The sequence below is a fragment of the Miniopterus schreibersii genome (genome assembly GCF_964146895.1).
Source record: "Miniopterus schreibersii genome assembly, chromosome: 19".
In the NCBI taxonomy this organism is placed as follows: domain Eukaryota; kingdom Metazoa; phylum Chordata; class Mammalia; order Chiroptera; family Miniopteridae; genus Miniopterus; species Miniopterus schreibersii.
This window is the reverse complement of record NC_138119.1, coordinates 18589699-18605724: the sequence shown is the minus strand read 5'-3', so window position 1 is coordinate 18605724 and position 16026 is coordinate 18589699. Positions and strand designations below refer to the sequence as shown.

The window sequence follows — 16026 nt, the reverse complement described above, 5'->3', positions numbered from 1 at the left end:
TGAATGACTCACTACTGCAAACTTAACCAAGTTAGTGGCCCCAATTGCAGCTACTGTGCTGAAGGTGATTTTACTAAAGCGGATTAATATAGCCTCCCAAACGTATCAGTTAACCATTGATTAATCTGGTGAGCACCTTCTATTCCATCCCTATAAGAAACAAGGATCAGAAGCAGTTCACATTCATGTGAGATGGACAAGAGCCAGTATGGTGTTGTCTTAAGTCATGTTAGCACTTGGACCCTCTGTCATAACATTGCTAGGAGAGACACGGAATGTCTGACATTCTGCAGAACATGACTGTGACCCATTATTTTGACAGCGCCATGCTAATAGCCCAGATGGGTGAGAAGTGGCAAATATGTTTGGACCTTTGGCAAAACACATGTGCTCCAAAGAGTGGAGATGAAAGAGTCAGAGCCCCAGCTTATTAAGCAGGGATCCTGAGTACTTGAGAATGCCAGAACATCCCTCCCAAATTAAACAGCAAGGTGTTGTAGCTTACACCTCCCATCACTAGGAGAGTAGCATAAATCTTAACAGCCTTTTCAGGTTCTAGAGGCGGCATATTCTGTACCTGGGAATACTGCTCTGTTTCACTTGCTGGACAACACTGAAGGCTCTGAGCTTTGAGTTGTGTTTAGAGCAGGAAAGAGCTCAGCAGACCGACCAGGCTGTGGTAAAGTGGTCTTGACACTTAGCCACATGACTCAGGAGACCCATATGGTAGTAGAGTTATCTGTGGTTTGAGAAGAAGATAGTGTGTAGAATTTATGGAAGGCACAATAGAAGAATCACCACGTAGACCTCTGGGGCCCTGGAGAAAGTCCCTGCCATCTACAACAGAGGACTATCAGCATCAGAAAGCAGTTACTGATGTGCTACGTGGCTCTGGCAAATACTGAGCTTCTGACCATGAGATACCAGGGAACCCTGTGAATAGACTATCCATCATGAGCTGGGTTTGATCAGAGCCACCAAGTCACAAGGTAGGACCAGTCCTGCAGCAGTTCATTCTAAGATGGATATGGTACATCTAAGGTTGGGAACAAGCATATGGGGAGAACATACATAAGCTAACCAGGTAGGTGGCGCAGAACCCCCATGCCACCCATCCTTGTTGCACTAGTGTATCTCCCACAGCTCACATCAGGGGCTTAATGGGAGGGCCTGTATGACCAGATAAGAGAAATAGGAAGGCCAAGCTTTATTTATAAGGTGGCTTTAATGAACTGGGATGATGGGAAGTCCTCAGAGGACAGTTTTGATGTTAGGTGCAATTAGTGGTCAGCTTAGTGTAAAAAGAGGTGGCTTGAGGTAAAAAATATAGACGAACTCATGGGCAGTGTGAATGGCATGGTTGGTTGGTCAAGGGCCTGGAAGGAGAAATATTGGCAAATCTGAGACAAAGAGGTCTGGTAAAAAGGCATGTGAATGGGTCTATGAAAGTGGAAGCATGAAGATTTTCAAACTGTATGTTAATGCTGAGCAGAAAACACCTGTTATGGAAGAGCTACTAAACAACTAGGCAGGATGACTTGGTCAGCTGGTGAAAGCCAATATCCATCATTGGCCACTCTGGCGCTGGCACAGTGAGTGCGTGAACTAAATAGCCGTGGATGTATTCTAATTCATTAAGGAGCCAGGATGTATTCTCATTCATTAAGGCCGATCCAGTTGCTGCTGCTGCTGAATGGTCCTTGGAGAGAGCCAAGAACTTTGGAGATGGGCTACAAACAAATACCCTGGATTATTGATTTTTCTCACCTTTTCATCATTTTAGCTTTGGGTGCTTTTGTGTACCACAGATAGTGCTGAGAGAGACAGGCATTTTTCTATAGGCTCTGCAGTAAAACAATTTTCTCAAGTGCTACTGGTAAGAGCAGAAAGGAAAAGCCCTCCCGGCCCCATAGGAGGCAGCAAGAGCAAGACTGTATTGGCTGAAGTCGAGTGATTAAGAGTAAAGGGAATAGTAAAACTACATTTGAGGATGAGATGCTCTTGTATATAGAAAATTCTAAGGAATCCACACCAAAAAACCATAACTATTAGAACAAATGAAGCAAGTTTAGCAGTGGTAGTTATATACACAAACAATGAACAATCCAAAAATGAAATTAAGGAAACAATTCCATGTATAATAGCATCAAAAATAATAAATTTATAAATAAATAAATTTAGCAAAAGTAGTGTGAGACTTTTACGGTCCAAAATTACAAAATATCATTGAAAGAAATTAAAGATTTAAATAGAAAGACGTTCCATGTTTATGGATCAGAAGCCGTAAGATGGTTACAATGGCAATACTCCCCAAACTGATCTACAGAGTCAACACAATCCTTATCGAATCCCAGCTGCCTTTTTCTCTTCTTCTTTTTTTTTTTTTTTTGCCGAAAATGGCAAGCTGAACCTTACAAAAATATGCAAATGCAAGAGACCCAGAATAGCCAAACATCTTGATAAGTAAAAACAAAGTCGGAAGATATAAATTTCTTGATTTTAAAACTTATTACAAAGCTACAGTGAAAAATACAGTGTAATATTGTCATAATGATAGACATATGGATACATCAAATCAGGTTGAGAGTACAGAAATCAAGCCATATAAATTTGGCCAATTAATTTTTGATACATGTGCCAAGACAGTTCCCTGGGGGAAGAAAAGTCTTTTCAACAAATGTGCTGGGAAAACTGGATATCCCCATGCAAAAGAATGATGGTGGACCCCTATCTCACACCATACACAAAATTTAACTCAAAATGTATCAGAGGCCTAAATGTAAAAGCTAAAGCTCTTAAAAATTTTTTTAAACTCTTTTTTAAACTTTCTTCTTAGAGTTTCTCTCTTTTGTATTTCTAAAACACTTTCTTCTTAGAAGATAACATAGGCACAGATCTATGCAATCTTAAATTAGGCAATAGATGTTTAGATAGGACACCAAAAGCATAAGCAGCCAAAGAAAAAAATAGATCGATTGGACTTTATCAAAATTTTAAACTTTTGTGCTTCAAAGGACATTATCAAATAAGCGAAAAGAAAGTCCACATAGTGTGGGAAAATATTTATATTTATAAATCATATGATGTTTATTCATCACACATATTGTATGTTTGCACTTACATAAAATGTTCAGAATAGGCCTATCCATAGACACAAAATAGATTAGTGGTTTCCAAGGACTGGGGGTTAGGGAGGAATGGAAAGTGATTGCTAATGGACCCAGGATTTCCCTCTTGGGTGGTGTAAATGTTCTGGAATTAGATAGTGGTGACTGATGCACAACCTTTTGAATAAAAACTACTGAATTGTATACCTTAGAGGGGTAAACTTAATGGTATGTGAATCGTATCTTAATAAAGCTATTATTTTACAAAGAAGAAGGAAGAAAGTGAAGGGCATGGACCCAGGAGGCTGGCTTTAGAACGTGAACGTTACGCGGAACCAGCATTGTGTCCGTGAACATGTACCCAGACATATGCCGCTCCTCCTCAGAACATTTCCCCACCTTTCTGCCTGTGCACACCTTATGCTCCTAATGCAACTGGAATGTAAACTCTGCCTCTGTGTGTATCTGAAAAACTTATGGCAGTACTACACCCTACTTCCCCATCCAAGAACTCAACCAGGAGTTGACTGTAATCTGGAATTTGCTAAAAGTGCGCTTAATATACGCTGTTGGAAAGAGACAGTCTAATGAGCAGGTTAACTAGCCCTTGGCGTGGGCACTCCATGCTCGATCACTGTAATGAGTTATAGATCACCCGAAACAATGTACCTGGGCCACGTGACCAGCCAGGCACAGGCATTTTGGTGATGAGTGATGTTATAATATTTTATTCTCTGCTTTTATAGGGGGTCTATATAAAAAATATCCATGTGAATGGCTTATCTAAGTCAGCCACAAAATCTTAATTGAAGACCTTTTCCATTATATTGCCCAGTGCTCCTGATGTCAGGGCCTAGGTGATAAGTGTCTTTGTTACCAGGAAGAAGTTTGCTTGGGCAAGTGAGTAATATGAAGATTTCTTTTTCTTTCCTTTGTTTCTTTTTCCTTCCCTTCCCTTTCCCCCAAACATAGAAAGTATCTAATGCATTAAAAACAACCTACACAGCCTGGCCGGGCGTGGCTCAGCGGTTGAGCATCGACCTAGGATCCAGGCGATCGGGGTTTGATTCCCGGTCAGGGCACATGCCCGGGTTGCCGGCTCAATCAATGACTCTCTCTTCATTGATGTTTCTATCTCTCTCTCTCCCTCTCCTTTTGTCTCTCTGAAATCAATAAAGATACATTTTTTAAAAACAAACAAACAAATAAACAAACAAAAACAACCTACACACTGAGCCTGTGAGCCTGTGGTGGCCTTTTACAGCCTTATCTTATTTAACCATCACAACATCCTCTGCTATACACACTGCTATTGCCCCTCTTATACAGATGTGCAGCCTGAGGCTGGAAAGATTAGATGACATATCCTGCTTCTCACAATGTGTAAGTGGCAGAGGTGGGATTTGAACCAAGGCAGCCCGGCTCCACAAAGCATCCTAAGTCCAGCTTCTGCTTACACTTAGCTGTACAGCCTCCCCCCTACCTGAGTTTTGTATCCTAAGTCATCTGCAAAATTTTTGAATTAAGGGAGTGTACCTACTAAATACATGTTTACTTTATTCCCCACATCTCCTGGCTGAAAAAGCTCCATAAATAACAGTGATTGATTCATTCCTCTAAGTTCTGAGATCCTTGGAAGAATGACCCTCCATAAATTCCGGTGGCTATTTTTATTAATGATGCCGGGGTAGTAGTAATCATACAGGCTCGAGGGGGGGAGGACAGCTGAAAACACAAGTGATTCATTTTATTTCTCAGGTGAGGTGCCTGGAAGTGGCATGGCACCTTAGCAGCCTACAGTCTGGGGCCTCTGGGTGCTTGCACATTGCTGGTGTTAATTTAATCGTCTCCTCTGATGTGTGTTTCCATAGAGTGACAGGTACTCCCTCTCTCACTTCTGAATAGATTTACTCTGATAGTCTTGGGGAAACAGACCTTTAACTCTGCCAGCGTGATTCAGCCGGTCTGTGGGACTGCTCAGCTGTGAACGCATTCATGAGCAAGCCAGCTCTCAGCCCGCAGAATTCTGATTCGGTTGTTTCCTCTTTTCTCCCTCCTCTGTTTTCTTACCCTCCTGGTCTAGAGAGGTCAGACACCTGGCTCCTAATTGGTTGAGCGATTAAAGGCCAGTAGAGCACCAAGATTTTCATAAGTGAGGTCCTCACCTCCTAGCCAGACATGATTAACCTTTGGGCGTCTTAGCCCCGTGCTTCTGGGAGGCCCCAGTTTTAGAGCTGATGCTGCAGTGAGACAATAGGCACATCTCTAAGAAGCTTGCTCCTGAAATGCGCTCCACGCACCAGCAGCAGTAGCCCCACTTGGGAGCTTGTTAGATGTGCAGAATCTGGGGCCCCTCCCGGACCTGCCGAATCAGAATCTGCATGTGAATCATATCCATGTTTAAGTCAGGAAGCACTGTTTTGAGACCACTGTACCCTCAAGGGGGGGAGGCAGCTCTGCGACCAAACACACCTCCCATGGCAGTCCCTTGAGCGTGCCTTCGACCGAACCACATGGTGCTGATGTGGGGCTCAGGAGTTAGAAATGAAGGCACCGACCAGACACAGGGCCTTCCGTGGGGCTCGGTTGCCATCCTCGTGCTTTCCTGCTCTCTGAGGATGCACACGTTATATATTCGGTCTTTCCCTCCTGTAAAACATCTGGACACCTGGGGTATTACTTCCATAGTTACTAGAAGGTTCACAATAAAGGCCGTTAGAGTCCCTTCCAGGGAGTGACTTAGGCCCTTTCTGTGCCTCATCAGTACTTTGTACATCTCTATCCGACACTGCACCACTCTCGTTTGTTTACGCCTCCCCTCCCCCACATTACGTTGCCCAATTCTTCATGGCCCAGAAACGTGTTTCAAAGAGTTTTGAATATCCTACCCTTAGCCTAGGGAGCAGCACTTAAAGCATGAATGAAGAAAAGAAGGAAGGAGGGAGGGAGGCAGAGAGGGGAGAAATGGGATTGAGCTTTGGAAAACTGAAGGTATACATGTATTCTGGAAGTGGGAGAGTGAAGGGCAAAAGTGTGCAGAGAGGTGCGTGTTCAGGAAGAGAAAGAAAAGAAATATCTTAGGGAGGTGGGCATGAAACAGTTGTATTAGCGATAAGGGGACAAGTCAAGAATTAAGGTCACTTGAATATAAATGTGGAATCAATATGCATATCCAGGACTTAAGGGACTGTCTCCTGGGTCACACTGCTTTTAAAAGGATAGTACCAGAAGGACCCCCAATACCTGCATAGAAAATCCAACTCTCTCGTCCACAGGGGAGCAAACTGGGGCCCAGAGAAGTGGAGTGGCTTGCTCACAGGTACAGAGCTGGCTGGTGGCAGAACCAGAAGAGACTGGAAAATGTGTGTCTACAGTCAGTCACACAACCTGCATTTTCCAACCTATCCTTCAGGCCCACAGTGCTGGCCACAGTTTTGTCTTGAGTGGCTCCTTTGGGTCACATTCTTACTCTACTGCTGGAAGGAGCAAGAGCTCTCACTGCACAGCAGAGCTGGCCTCAGTCCCCTTCTCCGCCATGGCCCTAGACCTTGCTCATATATATTTGATATGCTGACGGTGCAGTCTGAGGCCTTTGGATGGTACCCAGATGCCTCTAGACAAGAAAGATGATTTGCAGAAGTTTTCAGATTTGTAAAGACATTCAAACTCTAATTGGTGGGCTGTAGAAAACATCAAGAAATTAGAGGCAGGATGTTGTAATTAAAAAACATTTAGCTGGCCCGGCTGGTGTAGCTCAGTGGTTGAGTGTGGACCCATGAACCTAGAGGTCACAGTCAGATTCCCGGTCAGGGCACATGCCCGGGTTGCAGGCTGATCCTCAGCAGGGGGCGTGCAGGAGGCAGCCGATGGATGATTCTCTCTCACCATTGATGTTTCTGTCTCTCTCCTTCTCCCTTCCTCTCTTTGAAATCAATAAAAAAAAAAAAAAAAAGATTACAAAACAAACATGTAGCTGACAGAGTCATCAGGCATCCAGCAAGGTGATCCAAGCTGGTTGGAAATATGTGTACACTGTGCCAAAAGCTTGTCCCAGGAGAAACCTGAGTCTTGTCTTTTGCCTGTTAGAGAAGCTGGTTGTTTTTGCTAGAACCAATCCCAGGGAGAGATGTGAAGATATTCCCACCTCTAAGTAGTCTTTTTCTCCTTCCCGGGAAATTGTCTTTCCTACTTCACACTCACACTCCCAGCCCCTGCACCGGGTCCCTGTCATCTCTCAGGACCCAGATGTCACTCACTGGCAGAGAGAGGTAGAGAAGGAAGCAGATGAGATGCGAGTCCCAGCTCTGCTCACAAATACAACCTCGGGTGAGTTCTCTCACCTCTTCTTTCCTACATCAGAAATGAGGAGACTTGAATGGCCTCTAAAAACCTCCAACTCTACAAACTCTATCCGCTCTTCTGCCAGTGGGTTAGCTTCGAAGATTTATTTTCTCCTAAGGGCATTTTCATTTTCATACACAACATAAGGGCAGAAAAGGTCTCTCTTGTGCAGAAGAACAGACTTACATGATGAAATCACGAACTCGGGAGGTGACATTCTGGGACAGGACAGCATGGAGCAATGCACCCCCTCTACGCATAAGGCTGCTCTGCCCATCATGATGACTATTCTCGTATTTGTGAAAAGAAGCCAGGAACTGGATGTGATTATTTGTGTTTGAAGCAGCCTTCAGATTTATGTTTTTGGCTGTGTATGCGTGAGTGTGCCTGCAGAGCATGGCGTTATATGATTAGAGGCAGGTATTAAATACATTATTTAGTATTAGAGGTATTAGTCTCAAGCATTAGGACAGATTACATTTGATGTATTCGTTCTTTAAGGTGACAATTAAGTCTTGAATTCCTTATTATTATAGCCAGTAACTGAATTGTGATTTGGCTCTTAAGTCCACAGGGAGTTCACCAACATCAACAACTACTAATTAATTAGTGACAATTCTTTATTTGCAACTCTATCTGGGAATAGCTGGTTCGCATCTTCTGGTTACTGTAGACTTTGAAAGTGACAGTTTTAACTGAGGGCATCCTTTTATTATTATGGCATTACTCAGCCTAGCCTTTTGAGAAAGTCTATGCTGAATTCATAGTTGTAAGCCTTTAAAAGCCCCTTAAGGAATCCTGTCCACTCTTTATTTCCCCCTCTTCTTCCATCTGCCTTCTAGAAGCAGTCTTGAACTGAGGCTTTGACCCAAGATCTTGTACACCAGATGCCCCATCACTGTCTCAGGACAGAGGAGTCAGGCACCCATCAGAGATAACAGATGAGTAGGTCAAATACAAACATTTCTACTACTGTAATTAATTAATAATGTCTTTTAGGCCTTCTATCAATATGGTCCCCACATCTGGGCTCAAAAGGGCACTCCTGAATATTTACCGATGTGTAGTAGTACTTTTAGATGGAGTCATACACTTGACTCCCTGGTTTAAACCTTCAAGCAGGCAAGAAGTATATTTCTAAACCATAATACATCCCACCATCATCTCCCCAGAGCCTTCCCAAGACAAGGAGCCTGAGATAAAAAGATTCAGCATCCTTCCTAATAACTCTACGAGTGTGCTTTGCCCCCAGTCTGGTCTCAGATTCAGAGAGTGACAGCCGAGGTTCTCCGCCCCTCAGCTGTGGGGCTGGCCCAGGTGCCGGGTGAGCCTTGGTGCACTGCCTCCCTTCCCACCAGGACAGCTTCACCCTGCTGGGTCCATACTGCTCATTCTGGGCACCACGCATTCTTAATTGTTTTCCTCCCCACTCTGAATATTGCTGTGCACGGTGCACCTTTCATCTGGGGTGAAAGCTTCTGCCCACCCGCTCCCACAGCAGGTAGACGTGGACACTCATAGGGCTAAAATCAAACTCGAGTATCTACCTTACACTCCCAGTCCCCATCCCTGGAAGGAATCAGAGCCTTCCCACCAAAAGCAGCCTCCTCTGGCCCATCAACAGCCCTGTTGATGAAGATGACATCCGCTGGTTCCATCTCCCACAGACAAAGACCTCGAGATACACCCCCAAAGCAAGCGGTGGCTGAATTCAAAACAGGCAATAACTGTTCATCCCTGGTCCACCCATCACCCTCATTCCCACCCTAGAGGACTGCGGGGGGTTGTGAAGCAACCAATGCCCTCGGCTGCTTATCTACCTAGGGTTTCAGGTCCTCGTGGACTGAGAGATGGCTCAGGGATTAAATATAACGCCGGATTCTTCTCTGTGCCCTTAGGCAGATGGACGTGACCATCCTCTCATGGTCCCCGGCTCATTTCGTACCAACTGAGAGAACCACGGGTACGGAATGAGGTGCTTAGTATGTATGTGGTGACTCCCGCTTGAATTGAATGGGGGCCGTCATGCCTGCGCATTGCTCCGGAGCTTGTGGAGAGCAGAGAGGGACATGGCTCTTCAGAGGGTTTGCTGGGAAGCGACTCCCACAGCAGCCGGGGAGGCACTGTGGGGACAGGAGGCACTGCCCTCCCTGCGTGGCGCATGGAGCGCCTGCTTTCTAGGCTGGGAAGGTGGTCGTCAGGCGGAATGGAGGGAACCGATGCCAGGTTGGCGTCTTTCCCAGCTTCCTCGAAGGGCCACCCCAGATGTTGAGATGCAGAGTGTGGGGAATTCTCCTGATGTCTGAGCAGTGTAGGCAAAGGGGGGCCCCCTTTAGCCGGCATTCGCCCAGCATGAGGTCTGCAGTTCCCCTAAGGAGCAAAGACTTTCATACTCTTCTGCTGATAGTGGGCAATCCTGGTTGTAAGACCCATGTTAGTCCAGCCTCACTCCATCTCACTCCAGTCTTCTCTCTCTCTCTCATTCTATCTCACACACACACACACACGCACTCACACCTCACCCCCAGTCAAGGCAGACATGCATTCACTGTGTACACCCTAGTCAGCCAGCCTCCCACACAGCAATATCTACCATCTAAGGACACACACGTCATTCACAGAGCAATTTAAAAAAATCCAGGCAACCCAAGGAACTGTGCTCTTTTTTTCCTCTCTTCTCTCTCATTTCCCCCCTAATAAAGGTCTTAAAAAATATATATTAAACCAGTCAATTTTTTTACTCATATGTTCATGTGGCTGGAGCAGATTGACAAGGAAAACAATCACAAAATAAATATTTTTGTTTTTGTTTTTAAAAAAGAATATTTCCCTACACATTGTCTCTCTCTAACTGGACAGACCGGGGGCTGTTGGAAGGGGAGCTCTGGCTGGACCACGAAGGGGTGTGGAACAAACCAGGGCCCCAAAACTGGGGCGGCCAAGGAAGCCAGAGGACAGGAGGGTGGGAGGAGTGAGAAGGGGAGCGAGGCCGCCTGCCCGCCCCGAGAGTCCTCAGTTGGTGTCACTTGTTTCCTGAAGGAGCCGGCTTGAGGAGCAGTCAGAGTCTGGGAGGGCTCCGAGGCGGCGGAGTACAAAAAGTAGGAACCAGTGTGGGGAAGCACGGAACTCGGCTGTTGTAAGAAACCTGGTTAAAAAGAATACAAAAGTGACTCCACAGAGGGGGAGAAGGGGCTCCCACCCCTCCCGCTTCCTTGAATGATAAGAATCACTTCTCAGGATTTGTTTGTTTTCATGGTTTGGCTGGTTCTTTATCTTAATCTCTCCCTTGGCTCCTCTCCTTCAACCGCATTCATTTTGGAAAGCACCGACTCTGCAGGCGCCAGGCTGCTGCGCTGTAGCCTCCCCGAGGGAGTGTGTGCGTGTGTGTGTGCCCGTGTGTGCACGCGCAGGGTGAGTGTGTGCGTGTGTGCAGTGACTGTTCCTCTCTCTCCGGCCTGCTTCAGTCCAGGCCCCGAGGTCCCATCTGCTGGGTGCATAGAGTCTCAAGGGAGCGCCTTGTTGGTACCAAGGTGAGGGCCTGGATGCGTGGATCCCCTCCCTGCCCAGCACTGGACTGGGCCCCCCATTAGCTACAGAGTTTGCCTGTCTCGTACTCCACAGGGTTTGGCAGCTTGGAATTGAAAGCCCTCAGGGAGGACTGGATCCTGCCCACCTCGTTGTTGGCCAGCTTGAGCCGGTGCCGGAGCAAGCAGGAGAAAAGGTCCAGCCGGGCTTTGCCCGGTGGAGAAAGCTGGTTAACCCGGTCCCGAAGCTCTATGAGCTGCAGGAGGGCAGAGTCCTGGGACCCTTGAGTGTACGGGTAATCCAACTGCAGGATTAAGTCCCGGATAGCGTCTGGGTCGAAGGGCAGGCTGTAGCCGAAGACCTGCAAGGTGTTGATTTTCATGTAGCCCAAGTTCTTGGAGGGATCGGTCATCTCCAGGGGCTCGTAGTAGATTGTCTCGTTGGAGCTGTCGTCCAGGGACTTGATTCGGCTCCGTAGGTAAACATGGACTGTCTCAAAGAAGGTCTTCCACCTGTTTCCCAAGGTGATCGTCCAGTTTTGGCACTGGGCAGCCGCATCCACGTTAGTCCTTTCCCAGTCTGGGAAGCGGCCCTCGTTCACGGGCATGAACCAGCTCTCAGAGTGGCTGCCCCCAAAGGGGTTGACATAGATGGCCATGACAGGCTCCAGGGTGCTGTTCTTGGTGAGGCAGATCTGCAGGGACAGGGCCAGCATCACGTGCACCAGCCCGGGCTTGTACTTGTTGCTCTTCAGGGTGAGCAGCATGCGCTTCCTCCAGGAAGGGTCGAACCAGCTGCCCAGGCGCATGTCGTTGCTGATGAAGATGGAGTGCACCTCGATGCGGCTGTCCCACTTCTGCAGCAGGTACTTCAGCTCCAGGTCCTGCAGGTCTGTCTCCAGCCCCAGGAAGTTCTCCAGGGACTCCGCCACCTCCGGCCGGCACAGCCCTTGGGCCAGCACGTAGCCCGGGTTGCAGCTCCCACAGCGTGTGCTGTTGTCCCGAGCACAGTGGGCACAGGCGGGCCCTTCACCCAAGGTGCATGGGATGGGGCCCTGGCAGGAAGATTGGTCATAGGGGCAGCTGCAGCTGTGGCTCTGTTCCAGGAAGGTGCCAGGGAAGGTGCTCTCTCCACAGTAGAGGAAGGACTGGATTCGGTTCCACCAGTAGGACAAGGACCTTTGGGACAGAAGACAAAAATGAAGCAAGAGTCATAGGAAGCCACGCACCGCCATCCTCCCTGAGGGTAGCAGGACATTGACTAATAGGCAAGGACAACGATGAAGAAATTAAAGGCCCAAGTTCCCTAAAGGATGGAAACCCTGCTGTGCCACTTTGGAAAGACAGACTGGGCCTGCCTTGGTGTCTGATGGATCTGCCCCAGAAATATTTCACATGGAAGCAGCCAGGCCCCTCCCTCCTGGGCACCGCCTCACTCCCTCACTCAAAGCCCACAGAGCTCTCCACCAGCTTTGGTATCGAACCTGTGTTCAGCCTCCTAAGTGAGATCTCTCCACAACCTGCTCTCCAGACTTTCCAGCATCGTGCCAGCTTCTGACTTCTGTCCCACTTCTCGGTCACAGTCCTTTCTATTCCCTCCGCTTCTCTCACTCTTCCACCAAGACAAGGGATTTTCTAGGGCCTGCTCCCTCTAAAGATTTCAGCTCTGTGATAATGCCTCCCCAGAGAGGTCTTCCGTGACTTCCCTTCAGAAGAAACGCCCGGTCACTCTGTGTCCCATCGCCCTGTCTCTGTGAACCCACAGCAGTGGTCAGTATCGGAAAGTACTGTGTTTCTTGAATGTTGACTTGCTCATGGACAGCGTCCTTGCAGATTCCATAAGAGCAGAGACACTGTGCTATTTACCAGCATACTCTCAGAAACCAGAATTGTTCCTGGTGCAGGGTAAACATCTAATTATTATTTGTTGAAAAGGAAGTGAGCCCACCTCAGAAACCCTTGCTGGCCTGCCCTCTCCCTCCCCTTCCTCACCTGAGCCGCAGTTAGAGTTACGCCTCTGGGTGGCTCCCAGGGCAGCTCCCTCCCCGGGACTGCTCCGTCTCACAGGCACCAGCCTCTCTATCTCCTCCCGCCGCACAGCCTGGCCATGACCTCTTTCCCCGTGGTGGCTTTTCTCTCTGGCCTTTGCTTCTATTGACCATGTTTTTTATTTATGTTTCATGAACGTGAATTTAAGTGGCTCTAAGTGGCTAACACATAGCTGCAATTTTTCAGTTTTTATGTTTCTGTATACAGTATTTATTCAATCTTCCCAAATAACAAATATCCCCCACAGTTTAATTAAGTCACATGCAATGTAGACTTAATAAAAACTTGTTGAACAAATGAGTGAACGAGCAGATGAATGAGTGAGTGCCTGAGATGACACAGCCCCGCTCTGCTCCCAAGGACACGGGACCTCAGTTCTCTTTCCTCTGTGACTCAGAGAAGTCACTTCTTTGAAACAATCCAATGCGTGTATTTCTCATTCCACTCAATTGGTGTATGAGCTTTGACTCCACCCCCTTTCTTTCCTAAAAGACTTATCAAAATGGAAATAAGTGAGAATAAGAGTATTGTTAGAATGACATTTGATTCTACTAAATGATTGGAAGTAAGTGAGAATTAGAGGAGTATTAGAATAACATTTGAATCTACTATCATTTATGTAGAAGTACAATTGGACTCTTTTTTTCACTCTGTCACTGTAGATACCTCTCATAATTGAGAATGACACATGAGTAGGTCAAGATAACAGGAGAATCTAAAAAGCCATGTGTGTGGGCCACTACTCCCAGGTCTCATGTGGGCAGAGGGTCCTCCCTGGCCTTAGCCACTGGGGGAGGTGCTGAGCACTGGCTCTGGCGTCTGGGCTGCTCACCTCTCCTTGGGCAGGCGGAAGCGAGGCTGCCGATGGCAGCGTTTACAGAGGTTGAAGAGCCGGCGGACGATCCGATGCGTCTTCTTGAACAGCACTTTCAAGCTGGCTCCCAGCTGCTGGTAGCGGTGCTGGAGGCTGGTGTCCATGGCCCAGAACTGGGAGATGGCTGTGGAGTTCAGGAACCTGTCGTCAGGCAGCCTTTTCAGCAGGGCCTGGAATTCCTCTGTAGGCAAGGACACAGGGCTGAGCTGGGGGGGGGTACCGTGCACACCCTGGGAGTTCTAGGAGCCATGCACACCCTGGGAGGTCTAGGAACCATGCACTCCCAGAACTTCTCTACACACTTTATTCATTCAGCAAACATTGTGCACCTCATGTGCAGGCACTGTTCTAGGCACTGTGGAATCTGTAGCAAACAAGATAGATAGGACGTATGCCTCCCTTATATTTCATTAGCTTATTAAGTCCTTCAAGCACATCTCTTTGGTAGATATTATGTCCATTTGCATTTAGAACGGAAAGAAATGACTGGAGACTCAGAGTGGTGAGAGAACCTGCTTGAGGTCACAGAGGTGGCTGAGCCAGGATCCGTGGTGAGTTCCCATGATCTTGTCCTGCTCCTTACAGCCACCTCCCTCGGACAGGGAGGAAATCTGGGACTGGCAACTGCTCACCTGACTCCTCAAACTGCCGGTTGTGAGTGGCCCAGGAGTCCTGGATTTGCAGCAGGCTGTCCTCCATGGCCTGGATGTCGGCGTCAGGGCAGTTGCACTCCGGGAAGGTGGGGCTGCACTTGCACCAACAGTCATTCTCCCTGCAGATGAGCTCGCCCTCCGAGCTGCATGTGATGTAGCTGAGCGCCGCGGCCACGAAGCGCTCGCGCAGGTACTCAGGTAGCAGCACCTGCAGGCCTAGGGAAAGGACGTGTCAGGGAATTGCCGGGTGGAACCAGTGGGGACTCATTTTCCCTCACCCCAGGCTGCAGAAGCCCCAGCTGGGGTTCTGCTGCCTTGTGCCTTCTGGGCCCGAGAATGGTCACCCCAGGGCCCGATCCTGCGGAGCTGGTTGGAAGAGAGGGTTGCCGCCGCCCCAGTGACAGATGGGGGAGGATCTGAAAATGCAAATGAGGAACATCAAAGCCCAAGGCTTAGTCGAACCCTTATATCAGCCAAATTGAGAGTGTGCACATCATATGAATGGGCTTATTGGCTACCCATCAGCATTTCTAGGACGGAAACAGGAAGATGTTTCAGATAAAAGAAGAGCTTACAGCTCTCATGGGGGAGGAATCAAGCCTTGATGGGCTTTTTGCTTTGTCTCTGATAACCATCCTGTTTCCAGCTTCGCTGAGATTAGCAGCAGGCATCCTAGGATGTTACTGAATGCTGGGCCTCCTGGGCCTCCCACCCCAGCCCTGATGACAGAGGAGGCTGCCCTGGTTAGGAGGCAGGGACAGGCACTACACCAAGCACTCTCCATATACAATCGCAAGTAACAGTTATGGTCATCCTGAGCCTCTCAGAGGTGAGGAAATCCATGGCCAGTGACAACAGTGACCAGCCAAGTCACAGTACTAGTAAAGTCAGCTTGGTGTCAGACCCTGACCTTGTCCCACCAGGTCACACTGCGTAACTGGGACTGGCCGCCCCATCTCAATATGATTTAACTCTTGAGGAGATTCGAAAGTAGGATGGTCGTAGGTACCCAAGATCAGTCAGGCCTGGGTACATGCAAATGGCTCTCAGCTCTCTCCTAATTAGCGTCTTCTGATCTTGAATGTAATCCACTAAAGCTTCCGTTTTCCCACCCATCTGTGGTGGGTATTAGTTTACCAGTAGCAGAATATTCTCCTAGTTGGCTTTGAGCCACACAGGGTGGCTGTTGGAAGCACATCAAGGGATGAATGAAGGACAGGCATGCCTTTGGACACAGCCTGAGCATGTCCAAGGTCAGGAGGCTTCCCCAGTAGGGACATTGTGAGATCCTGTGTCAGGAGAGTGAGGGGCATGGGGACTTCTGGATATGATGCACTCCCCTTTCCTCCAATGTCTGCCAGCTCTTTATTTTCACACCCTTGACCTTGTCCTTGGCAGGAAATCAGAGAGCCCGAAGTATGTACCCCAGTCTCAGCAGACCTCAAAATATAAGTTAGAATTGCAGCCACAGCGGATGT

The 16026-nt window shown here is 47.9% G+C and overlaps 1 protein-coding gene across 2 annotated transcripts in view; it reads right to left on the bottom strand.

Annotated features, from left to right (window-relative positions):
• Positions 1–10165: 10165 nt before the first annotated feature.
• BRINP2 (BMP/retinoic acid inducible neural specific 2) overlaps positions 10166–16026 on the bottom strand; it is a 36663-nt gene continuing 30802 nt past the window's right edge. Inside the window, exons 5-8 of one of the 2 annotated variants that reach the window (XM_081120870.1) lie at positions 14528–14764; positions 13854–14076; positions 11122–12151; positions 10166–10593 (exon numbers count right to left, since the gene is read on the bottom strand). In XM_081120870.1, coding sequence (XP_080976996.1) covers positions 10507–10593; positions 11122–12151; positions 13854–14076; positions 14528–14764 — 1577 coding nt within the window. In that variant the 3' untranslated portion in view covers positions 10166–10506. Of the gene's footprint in view, positions 10594–10950; positions 12152–13853; positions 14077–14527; positions 14765–16026 lie in introns of those variants that run through there. The other variant, XM_081120869.1, reaches the window with a different exon arrangement.